Source organism: Alnus glutinosa, chromosome 1 (genome assembly GCF_958979055.1).
Source record: "Alnus glutinosa chromosome 1, dhAlnGlut1.1, whole genome shotgun sequence".
NCBI lineage: Eukaryota > Viridiplantae > Streptophyta > Magnoliopsida > Fagales > Betulaceae > Alnus > Alnus glutinosa.
Window position 1 is genome coordinate 48,771,680 of NC_084886.1, and position 13,268 is coordinate 48,784,947.

The 13,268-nt window shown below is 38.6% G+C and overlaps 1 protein-coding gene across 1 annotated transcript; it reads right to left on the reverse strand.

Moving 5' to 3' along the window:
• Nucleotides 1-418: 418 nt before the first annotated feature.
• Nucleotides 419-11,416, reverse strand: LOC133855280 (uncharacterized). The gene is made up of 7 exons (XM_062291411.1): nucleotides 11,122-11,416; nucleotides 10,732-10,833; nucleotides 10,442-10,556; nucleotides 9,153-9,268; nucleotides 8,358-8,546; nucleotides 6,647-6,789; nucleotides 419-904 (listed from the first exon to the last, which is right to left on the reverse strand). The coding sequence occupies exons 1-7, from the start codon at nucleotides 11,241-11,243 to the stop codon at nucleotides 723-725; spliced, it is 969 nt and encodes a 322-aa protein (XP_062147395.1). The 5' UTR covers nucleotides 11,244-11,416; the 3' UTR covers nucleotides 419-722.
• Between the last annotated feature and the right edge of the window lie 1,852 nt (nucleotides 11,417-13,268).

Genomic DNA, 13,268 nt, shown 5'->3' on the forward strand with positions numbered 1-13,268 from the left:
TGATGGGTAAGCATCAAATAAATGGATTCAAATTTCCAATAATTTGCTGCCTAAATTGCTAAAAATCCAAACAATAAATGTGAAAGAATTCCTACCGTATAGAGATGGGCAGGGAGCCCAAAATTTGGTTGGGCAAGTAGGCCCTATATCAACTCTCTCACAGAGTCACACTCGAGGCATTTCTCGTCCTTCTTCCATCTCCCTATTTTTCAAAATCACTACTGAATTTGTAGGCCCATTTTATCTCACGCATAAACTCCATATATCCAATAGTGATTTTAAAAAGCGAGAGGATGAGAAAATGACAAAAAATAAATAAATAAAAAAAGGATGTGTAGCATGTCTCTTTCTTTGCAAGACTTCATTATCCGGGTTAAACTACAGCTAAATCATCTTGAACGACATTAAATATGAAAAGTTAAAGAAGACTAGCAATATATAAAAAGCTATCCGGGTAAACCAAAAAAAACTACATTTCCGTTTCTTTCCTCGGTACAATAACTCAGATAAGTACAGTATTCTAACCCATTTTTTCAAACTTCTATCCCGAATGAACTAATGCACCTTCAACTCAATCCCCACTACAATATATACAATACACCCACATAGCATAAACAATAATCGAGATGTTACAACAAGAAATATAGGAACTCAAGGGTATCATAATAAACTCACCTTTTCCAATCTGCAGTAATGATAACTTGTGTTCAGCAGAGGCTCGTTTAAGCGCTCAGTGACAGAGAGAGAACTGAAGAGAGCTTGAATTTGTGGACTTTACTTGAATCCCCTGGCTGAAAGACAACCTCAGTACTCGATCTTACAGTCACTTCCTTCCACTCGGAAGCTGAAGCCCCGTCACTCCGATAATCCCGAGGGGAGTACAAAACTTGAAGTGTTGAGGGGGCTGCAATTGGCCAATGGAAACTTGAATAAATCATAAGAAGGTTATGTGGGACAATAATTGAACTAGCATATAAAAAGTGAGTGTGTGTGCCTGGGTCTGCCATTTTCCTGTCATGATTTTCTTTTCATATTTTTCCCCCTTTTCGGTGGGTAAAAAGAGGGGCAGTGTTTGGGGTGGCTGACCAGCATGCTTTCTTGCAAGCCAATTTTGAACAGAATACAGCCCAACACTAATTTAGGCAACAAACCACTAATCTGAACGTCACAGCCATTATCCAGGCTTTTGTATTACTATGAATCATACCAACAACATTTATTTACATGCAATAAAACTGCTAGAGCTAGACTATAATTAGGCAGTAGTCTAGATCTTCTTCTTCCCCTTTCCCCAATTGTAAGTGATAGCTAGAGCATATCAGACTCCAATTTCATAAGTTTTGCAAGGTTATAAAAGGTTCTTATAAAGCTTGCATCTTCAATTGCAATATGATATCCAATTACATATTCTCAGATTTTGCCTCATTCTTCTACACCCAAGGATATTGGCCAGATCTTCTACATCTTTCACTTCGCCTATAGATTACTATGACGCCTCAAGCGGCATCCTTTAGATACTGATTTACAAGAATCCCACTTACAACTAATTAAATTCTATATCCTATGTTTCTTGTCATTGTTGAAAAACTGTACTGATACTTTGGTCATTGTTTTTTCCCCACATCATTCTTTTAACTATTCATTACTCCAATCCAAAAATTCAAGTCATTAAGAAATCACTTAACACGCAAGTGCAGAAATTTCATAAAATGAATGCACTCAAAAGTAATCATATAACTATAGTGGCATTTAATATGATACTCTACCAAAACACCAACAACAACAACAATAAGTGAGATCAATAATATTGTGAGACCAACGTGAACAGGGGAAACAATATCAAATATATATATATATACATAGGATAATCTTAATATAGCGCGACACACTATTAAGATTGATGAGGCCTCAAAAGTGTTAAAAACCAAACCTTACTGGATTGGTAAGTTCAACCAGTTGAACCGTGAACACGTATCATTTCCGATCCATTTCACCTCCTTAAATCCTTATTTCAATTGAACTAAACTTAATTTGGCTGGTTCACCAATTGAACTGGATTTAACTGGCTTTTAAACCAGCACACTGGTCTAATTTTATCCATTTAGTCAATTTTTTAGTCATTTTGTAACACTCAATGTCCTAAATTGAAAAGATGAGTAGCTCAGATAGAGTAAGTAGTTCATTTTTTTTTTATAAGTAAGATAATTTCATTAAAAAAAGCGTAAGGCGCCCATAAGTACACAGGAAGTATACATAGAAGCAAACTCAGCTAACCCACATAAAAACCCAAGAAAACCCACAAGAAACCCACAAGAAAACCCCTAACAAGCATATAAGGAACACCGAACCCAACCCCAATACCCCAATAGGACCCCCAAAACCCAAAGGAAAAACCCCAGAACCCGAGAAAAACCCAAGAGAAACACTCCTCAAAATAAACCAAGCAAAAACCGAACCCGATGGATGACCCAAGCAATAAAGGCACACAACTCTACAACATAAAGTCCTTTCCTATCCTACGCCTAGCGGAAGATTTATCGTCACCATAGTTGATAGAGCTATGCAGATTTAGAAGCTCCCTCTTTCCTTTAGACTTTTGGCGCGATATCATCTTGTCACGCTGAAATTCTTCTTCCATGGCATCCCGAATAGCCAACGCCTCGTCCCCAAAAGCATCCTCTAGCGCCCAATCCAAAGGCGACAAATCCCAAAGATCAACGTCCTCCTCCCAAACCACAATCTCCCCGTTATGATCAAAACCGATCGGCCAATTCCGAGATTGGGAGAAGCTATTACCCTCAATGGATGAAGAAGTGGAGCAACCTCTAGGAGGGGAGGAAGGCCTGACCATTCCTACATCGATAACCTTCCGAGGCGAATCCATAATGGCTGGCTTATTTGGGCGGGGGTTAAGAAACCCTTTTTTGAGAATGCCCGTCTTCACTGGAAGCTCTGCAACTTTCTTCGTTGGAGTCTCTACAGCCGAAACCTTCTTAACAGCTAAGTCGGCAACCATATTCGATGCTTTCAAGGAGTCTGAAAGAAGCACCTCGTTCCACTTCAACGAAACCCTTTCCCTGAGAACCCTCGCCTTCTTGATATAACTATGAAATGGCTTCGAGACTACGGGGAACGAAGAGCTCAATTTCTCCCCCAACTCAGTCGCTCCAATGGAAGGAGGGGACGTGAGTTGAGAGGCCGCCACAGAAGCATCGACCGGATTGCAAAGCAGAGGAGGGGACACCAGAGCCGACAGAGAATCAACCTAGACCACCGGAGGAAGAGACACCTGAACCGGCGAGGGGGGAAACCCGAAAGGCTTAGAGGCAGTAGCCCGGCTAGGTACTACCTTCAAGCAGCTAGACTCTTCCCCTGAAAATGAAAATCGAGCTGGAACAACCCCTGGAACAGCCGGCGACGGCGCCGGCGCCGGAAGAACAGGAAGCACCCCTGGGGCTTCAAAACCTTCCCCCGGCAAAGGAACCTCCATACCCCCATGAGGAGAACGAACCAGAGAGAGCCCAGAAGACGACGTCCGAACCGGATAAGCCTCTGGAACCGCCGGCGACGAAGGCTCCAGCCGAAGAAGAGCAAGAGACGGCGCCGGAAAAGGAGACGCCCCTAGAGCTGCTATACCCTCCTCTGACGAAGGAGCCACCAAACCTCCAGGAGAAGGCCGACTGAGAGACAACCCAGAAACAGACTTTGGCTTCAACTCTGGCGAGATTGTAGACGATTGAGAATTAGGTTTCGGCAAGAGTCGGGCCAAGCGAAAACCAGAACGTTTTCGACCTAGGCCAAACCCGACAAACCGGCCCAAAAAATTCTTAATAGCCCGACCCAAGACCGCTTTCAACCCGTTGACCAGCTTGCTCCACGTGCGCAACATCGAAAATTCGAAATTCGAATTTGAATTTGGAGAAGGCCTTTTACCCAGCGAATCAAGCGACCGGTCTTTAACCAACGGGTCAGCCGGACGAGACTCCACAGCGAAGCAACCCACCGCCGAGCTCAGTACTTGCTCAGTATGACTCGTCGCCGGGGGGGACACAAGAGCTACCGGCTCCTCCGACGATACCCTCAACCCAGAACGATGATCCCCCTCGGCGGGCAGTTTTTTCACAGCGTTGGACGGAACCGAGCACAACACCTCCGCAAAAGATGGTCCCGTCAACTTTGAAGCCAAACCCAAACTCGGCCCTAAAGCCTTCGCATCCTTCTTGGTCGACGAAGACGAGGGACCAAGCCCTGTACCCACCGTAGTAGAGAGGAAATCGACAGCCTTACTCAACTCTCCGTAGAATTTCTGCCATCCCCTCCCTCCACGACCCTCAGGGATGAAGATTAACCCTTTCCGACCGCCCAGCCCAAAAGTTGTCGCCTCTAAGAAGCACCCAGCTTTGTTCCCACCCGTCCGAGCAATCAGAACTTTTGAGCCTTCTCGGAATGACTTGATAACATCTTGTTCTTCCGGTATACCCAACAACATCTCCAGCGTCGCCGCTAACCATTCTGAGCACTGAACACTCAGGACAACCTCGCCCAAAAACCTTTTTCTCTTCTCCACCACCCTCAGCACCGACGCCCCATCCAAAACCATGAAAGCAAAAGCCTTCGCCTCCACAGTAAATCTCTTCTCCATCTCGCTACATCTCCATAGGAGATGCAGTTCGTAGATCTGCAGCCCAGTAAAAGGCTGGCTCTGGCGTTCGTAGATCTGTAGCTCACTTCCCTGAGACGGTGAGAGGGGCCGAACGCTGAGAGTTAACCTTCGTGGTTCAAGAAACAAACGAGAGAGAGAGTTTGCTAGTTTTGGATGGGGTATGCCTCAAAACAAACGAGATAAAGTTGCTAGAACTCAAAGTAGAGTAAGTAGTTCATAAAAATAGTCATGAGTGCTAAGTCTCACATTACTTAATTACTAAGTGAAACTGAGCTTTATAAAGGATCCTATGGAAACTACAAATTGACTAGTCCTTTTGGGGTGATAGTGCAGACATGACTAACGTTTTTCCTTGGGTTGTTTCACCTTTATAGATCAATCTAACAAACTATCATTGTAATGCCCTAATCCTACATTGGAAAGATGAGTAGCCCACATAGAGTGGGTAGATTATAAAGGCATTCCCTACATCGGTTCCTCACTAGGTAAGACTGAGCTTTATAAGTGATTCTAAAGAAGCTCCAAATTGACTAGTCATTTTAGAGTGATAGCACATATGTGGTTAACGCTTTTTGTATCGTTACAAATAGTATCAGAGCAACCTAGTAACGTCAAATAGTGCCAAAACACTGTATGACGTGGCCTTGACAAGGACGTCAATGATTTAAGAGAGGAAGATTATAACACCCCAATCTCACATTGATAGATTATAACGGCACTCATGGATGCTAAATTCCACATTGATTCCTTACTAAGTAGGATTGGACTTTATAAGTGATTCTAGGGAAGCTCCAAATTAACTAGTCCTTTGGAGTGATAACACATATATGACCAACATTTTTCCCGAGTCGTTACAATCATCCGAAAGTATGCTCACTTTTTCTTATGAAAGATAGCATTACATTATACTGTTTATTTTGTTACCTATCACATAGGTCATTTTATTTGATGAATAATAATAAGTTTTATAGAAAAAAGAGGAAAATCTCGTACACGAAGAATATATAAGAAAACAAGAGCACCAAAGAGCTAGCTGCTATACAATGAGTACCAAGAACTAGGTGGTGTTACAATCTAGAAAACAAATCAGATCTACCAAATTCCCTGAAGAAAAGGTATGAACATGAGCAAGGGCCCAATCCAAGAGAGATCTCAGGAAGGAGGATTTAAGAAGAAACACACTAGACTCACTATCCATATAGGCCATTTTAATCTCCTGAATGGCTCAACCTAATTTATTTTTTTTTATTTATATATATTTTTTTAAAGTAATAAAACTAATATCATTGAAAGTATGAGGCGCCCCTAAGTACACAAGGCTCAACCTATTGGGGGGAGGGAGACCACAATTGTATTAAAAAAAAGAATAAAACCCAACAGTCTTGAAAGGTTGTTGCCCCTTCATCGAGCATCCCTATATATATATATAGTCATTTGCTTAGTTTAGATGACCTTTACCACAGCTAAGACTGCAAAAACCTGCCACTTAATCTGCTTGAAAATGGAAAGTAAGCACTAAATGTAGCAGTGTTTAACAAAAGACGTTTTCTTCCACATATCATATGCATTTTTAACTCAGGGAAGAACATTGGAATGTGATGATCTGATAAAATTAGACTAGACAACCCAGATATAGGGTTCTCTCAAAACTGAACTAGCATTTAGTAGCCAAGCTTCATTTCTTGATATTGCATCATACTGCTAGTGTTTTTTTTTTCCTTAAAAAAATAAAAAATTATAATCACACAGGAGCAGATAGTAACTGTTAACAGGATTTTAGGGGTAAGGCCAACCAATCAAATTTACATACCTGGAAAATCAATGTAAATGGAATTATGTTTAAGGTTTCAAAACTTCTGTATTCCAAATAACTAACTGTTAACCATAATGTATAAGATTCTGGCTCCTTACTTAAAAGTAGTTTATCGACTCCAGCATAACTATCCACAAAATAAGCAAAAATATAAATGCTCTGGAAATTACCAAAACCAAACATGCTCGTCTTTTGGATGATCATGCGACTAACTTTTGATCTTCTGATATGTTTCAAAGCATTGATGTCTTCGTGCTTCCCTTTGAATTCCAGAAATTCCCCTAGGACATATTTATTGCCTTTGAGCTCCAACCTGCCGAAAAATTAAGAAACAACTGTTTGACAACCATCTAAAAATAGGTATCAAACGGAAATATAAACAAGTATTTGACAACTTAATTCTGCCCGGGGCGGCTACTTGGGTTGGATGTGATGGGTTAAAAGGACAGCTCAACCCCAGCTTAAGTGCTTGCCTGAGCCCATGAACCTCACCCAGGTCACAGTTATTCAACCATAGAGGGATTTTGTAGATTGTTTGGTTTAGGGATTTTCGTCCCCGACCCCCCCCCCCCAAAAAAAAGGGTCGCAGTTATTCAACCGTAGTGGGGATTGTGTAGATTGCTCGGTGTTGGGATTTCAATCCCGCTCCCCCCCTCCCCTTTCCCCCCAAACAAAAAAAAATCTTGAGGACCATTTTATGTACTCTGTTTCCAGATTACAACATTTTGGTGCCGAAACATGCTTAAGAAACTAAAAAGTCAATTTGTCTACTCCCCAAACTGTGTCCCTTGCTCTTTTTTATTTCTTTTTCCTTGTTTTGGGTTTGTTTCTTAAGGAATCTGAAGCATGATTGTTTACAGGTTATCCTTTAAATTCACCTCAGACTCTCAGAAAATGGTCAGATTTTACTCTCTTTCCCCTTAGTCTTTTTGTTTGTTCAATTTTAGAACATTAATCATCTTTAATTCTATAATAGTTAAGTGATTCTCGAAGGATTGATTGAATTTGACTCTAAACTAGATCTCTTGGTCTGTGTACCTTTCAATTCTTTCTATCTCTCTGCAATCAGAAATTATAGTGTTGACATTGCTAAAATTAGAATTACAGCAATGTTAAACTTAGAGAAGCCAAATTTTAAGATAGGAGAGCTTTTTTTTACCTAAATTTTAAGATAGGGGGTATCAACGCAAAAAAGAAAGTTTGGCACAGTTTCAAGTGTCGATGCTTTTTCCTTTTTCTTTTCTCCAAGCTAGCCATATACTTGACCCAACACTCTTTAGCAACTTACATGGAAAGTCAAGGATGAAAGACAAAGAACTGGAGAGAGAAGTTATTTCAGCCAGAGAATACAATATAACAGCTACATTACATTTTTAGAAAGACCTTTGGTAAGCATTTAAAAATCAGATTGAGCTCCCATGGTAGTAACACATGCTCATACAAAAAAACATGATATTGATCATATAACTATCATATAACTATATGAACAACTGCCACGACCAATTTCCAATCCAAGTGCTTGCCTGAACAAGGTTTGAACACAAGCAGTATCTCATCAAATTTTAACTTACAGCCAAACTTTTATAAGCATTAGCTTATTCGTAATTTTCTAGATCGTGTTTGTTATATCTTGAACTAACATCTATTCAACTTACATATCATTAATTCATTCTTTGTTTTGTCTCTATCAGTCACCATCACATAAATTTTGAGTAATCAAAATAAAATTCCAATCATGCATCAAAAGCAAAGCAGGATCCAGTTTGTAGGAAATTTTTGTCCTACTTTTAATATTATCCATCAAGATTTGACAGTACACACAAAGATATAGGAATATGCAGAAAATACATATCAAATTTTAAGGCATAAATAGCAACACACCTATCCCATATCGGAGCTGTGGTAAGGATAAAATCAAGCTTCTGATGGATAGACTCTTGCATCTCTTTCTTTCCACCACGAAAGGCACCTTTAATCCAACCAGAAATCAAACTTTTTGGTTCTGGTTTCAGTAGTGTCCATTGGTCATAGGTAATGACTTCAGATGAAAAATAGCTTGAATGGACAGTACTGCAAGAAAAAAAAAAAAAAAAAACATCTATAAACATTGATCTCATAAACAAATTATGCTGTAAGAAATTAGTATTAGCAGAAAATTATACAATCACCAAACACTGAAATATGATGATACTTATTTCCAGAATAGCAGGAAAAATCTAGGGCATAAATAGTGAACTAAATTCTAAACTAAGTGAGCTTCTTTATGGACCCTTCAATCAGCTTCCAACCTAAACACAACTTCATCTAGAAATTCTGCTAAGACTTTGTAAGCAACAAATGCTAGCAAAACTGCAAATGATGCTGTCTGTGAACCGCACCGTCAAAGTCTCTGAAAATCCTCCCAGAAAAGCTCAAAAAATGAGCATTAATCACATGTTAACCAACAGCAAAGTAAATTTTCTCACACAATTTCCTTGGTCAATAAAATTGTTAATGAAAAAAAAATAAAAAATTATAGCAATAAAGCACAGGCCGCATACTGCAGCCAGATCATAAAAACACTAGCTCCAGGACATTGAGTTAAAAAAATACAAGTGAAAATCAAAACCAATTAAATAAAATAAAAATTATAATCATTTTTAGTTCCCACACCATCAGGAAAATTTCATTCCATACCTGAGCTTTGGGTTAGGAAGTACAACTTTGCAAGAAAAATATCCTTCTGGAAGTGCAACTCCTCTCTGTTCAAGATATGATTCAAGAATTGAAGCTTGTTTTTTAGTCTCTGCCACCTGGAATTTTAAAAGATATTGAACCAATTGTAAGCACCTGGTGGACTAACAGGAACCAAGTTTCATCCTTCGACTGGATTCTCAAACAACTGATAAAAACAAAGGCATCCCCATACAGACTAATATAAAGGGAGTAGAGAATGTATAAGTAGGGGTTAGATTTGCATAGTAAAACTCATAATGCTGGAGCTACCTTGAAATGCAATAATCATTGCATGGCTAGAAAGCAAATATCCTCTGAAAGCCAAACACTAAAGCTATGCTTCCATGATATCTAAGAAGGCCTTTTGGTTTGGAAAGAAGGGACAGCAATTCTGAAGTGTCAGAAACCTATTTTAGTCTATATTCAGCTTTTATCTAAGTTTGACTGTTGTAGCAAGCTATTGGTCTTATGGATGTGAATTTTATTAATGACTGGGTCCCTGTATATGACCTTTGGTTTATTTTACTAGTTAAAGTAGGAGTTGGTTTTTGGAGTCTAGGACCTATTAGAAAAGTCAAGAGTGAGTCTCTATAAATGTACCATTATACTCAAAAAATTGGAGATTTGATAGAATCAAGTATCGTGACTTTTGGAAGGCATACGTGGCATAGTGTGATCTATTTTTCTCTTTTTCCTTCCTTTTTTTTTTTTTTTTATTCTTCTCTACATCCAAACCGTTTGAAGGAAGTTACAGCCTGTTTTCACCTCTTTGCAACCCCTAATCAAATCCCTTCTTTACCTTAATAAAACCCTATATTCCGGTGGCATTGTCTAATGTCTAGCCTTTCAACCACAAGATTACTTATCAAATCAGGTTTAAATCCCAACTGCAGCCACTGTCCAAAAATTCATGCAACCTGCTAGTTATCTATTTCGGCCCTTCTTTTTCCATTCAAACCTATCTTACAAACCATAAATGAACTGCGAGCTTAAACCATAATCCCAAGTCTTAAACCTCCAACTGTCAAGCCCTAAGCTCACCACAAAGCACACAGACAGACTCCCTAAATCTGTACTATGGCCCACCTTCAATAGTGATAATTCTAATCACTAATCGTTATCAATAAACAAGTTACAACTACACGCTATAGCATCGTGTAGCTGCGACTCACAACATTTTTGGGCACCGTTAACAAGATAGACATGCTAGAAGAGTGCGAATTCATTCACTTGAAAAAAATTTGACTTACAGGATCAGGAAGACGCTCTGTTTTGTGTTTACTGCCACCTTCACAAACCCAGCTTCCATCCGCATTCACTGATAGAAAACCCGATAAATTCTTAACAGATATCACCATTGCCTCCCTGTAAGAAATTAAAAGAAATGAAAAGCACGGAAATGAAAATAGTCCTAAATATATAAACCCCTCCTTTAACTTCTCCCTTTGCTATCCTCGTACTTACCCACATTTTCTCATCATCCAAACATGGAATAGAAAAATCTTTAGCAAATTCAAGTTCAAAATGTGGAAGAACTTACCCTTTGGTAACAAGAACTATGTCGATATTCTGTCGTGTACCGGTGTCCGCGTCTGGAATTCGAAGCCCCACATACGCCTTCCCGCCAAAAAGCTTTTCAAGCCTAGAAAAAGTCTTCCAAAAAAATATTAGGGAAGCGCACGGTCTGTTTGTGTTGCAAGAAAATGCATGAAAGAACGAGGAAAAAATAAATAATGAAAAAAAAAAATCGAATCTTGACTGTCTGTTGATTCAGCTAGTAATTAGCCTAAACAAAAAGAGAAAGAATGAAAGATCAAACAAAAAAAAAATCACACATTTGACTTTCTCTTATTTGTCTCTCACTTTCTCAGCGACCAAACAAACCAAAAGATCGAGAAAATTAGAAGTCCTTTTGCTTTCAGTAAATTACCTATTTGCAACTGAGAAGAGAGCACTAGAATCAGAGGCTTCCACCTCTAAAACGTCGTCGCCGTAGAAGAAGTGCTTGAACAGTCTGTAAACGATCAGGCCACATATGATCTCTACCCACATGGTGTTGCCGCTAATGTTTGGGTCCTCGGGATGTTGGCGTCACCAGAAAACGATCCAAAACAAAATGCTATTCCACAAGGAAGAGCATACTTAAGAAGAGAGATTGCAAACTTTTTTTTCAATTCTTTTTCTCGGGAAAAAGTTTCTCGGAAAATGCTTTTTTATTTTCTATTTCCTCTTTTCTTTTGGTAGATAACGACATAACGTGACGCCCGAAACGCGCGTTTTTAATTCGGTTGACTCGGCGCGTGAGGTGAGGGGCCTGAGGGCTGGGCCGGCTTTCTGGAGGGCCATTGCTTAAGGGCTAAGCAAAAAAAATTGTTATTATTCACAATTATTTATTATATTTATTTTATATTAATTGATATAACTTGTTTTAAGTGTGTGATAAGAGAAGCTACTTAAAATATATTAGGTCAATTAATGTGAAATATGTGTAATAAATGAGTGAAGAGTAACATTACTCATTTTGTATTAGGACAGTTTCTTTGATTGATCCGAAATACATATAATTATCACATGTATTTTTATTAGACTTGTTACGCATGACTTTCGGGTTGTCTTTGAACGGATTAGCATGTGCTAATCATTGATACTAAAAAGTTTGAAGGCATACAAGATGAGAAATGAGGGATAGATCCCTCATACTCTAAGCCAGAAGAATTTGGCTTAAAAACAGCTGCTTAAGCAAAATCTCAAATCTCACTAGAATTACAAATAAGCCCCCTTACAATAAAAATTTCAATAAAATTTGAGCCACACATTGGCAAACTGTACATAGAAATATGAGAATACACAACACAAAGGTAAAAAATCCTAAAAAGTCGCCGGCAGTGGAGTAGGGAGGCAATTTCACCGGAGTGACGGCTCGTGTAGGACACGTGCCGCATCCGGACGCGTATTTTGTATTTGAGTGCTGTATTTTGTTTAATCTTTGTATGTATGAATGAATTTGAGATTTTTGATAGACTTTTGGGTTGATTGTAAAGAAAATGATAATGGAAATAGTACATTTCAAAAAGTATTTGATGCGTGCTTTGAAGCTTTCGATTCAATTATTATATTCATACAACACAACTCAATTGGATCAATGACACTCTACCCGACTTACAACAAAGCCCAACATGCTAACAAAATTACTACTAAATTTACAAAGTAAATGACCCATTACAAAGAAAGCCCACTAATCCTAATAACCTAATCATGGCCCTTCTAGCCTAGTAGTGTTAGACCACTTGCATATGCATTTTTTAAAATATATTTAAAAAGTACATTGATTTTAAAACCTCTTTATTATTGATAGAGATTTTGAGGAATAATTTAATTTGAAAACTTTTAGTTTGAATTTTGAAAAGAGTCAAAATGTTGTGATTAATTTCCTAATATCCAAATCTCAAATTTCACGGAAAAAAAAAAAAAAAATCTTCTATTTACATCAGCAACAACATTGTCCTCACAACTAGGGGCGGCGCGACGGATCCCGCATTTGAAATTTGGAGGGTAAAATTTTTTTTAAAAAAATATTTTGGGATGGCAAAACTAAAAAATTTAATTGTAAAATTTTAATTTTTTTCTTTTTTAGGGATATATATATTTTAAAGAAAACCTTGGGGCTTGGGCAGTGCTCCACCCCTGCTCACAACACCATCAACATTACTAATATAATGCCATTGCTATTATTACCACCATTAATAGTAGCATCACATTAGATAATCAAACATGTAAGGGTCTTCAAAGAATATCTCAATCGGCTGGGGACTATGCCTCATGAAGCGGAGGTCACTGGTTCAAATCCCCCTTCCCCCTCTTGTGTGGACATGTCAAAAAAAAAAAAAAAAAAAACATATTAGTGAAAAGTTCACATACCCCCTTCAAAGTATCACACAATTAATAATATCCTCCTCCAAACTTTTAATTGGGGCAATGTTCCCATCCAAACTACCAAAACATTGTCAATGTACCCCTCAAAGCTAGCAAAAATACAAAAATGACCTTACAATTTTTTATAAACCAAAAATACCCCTA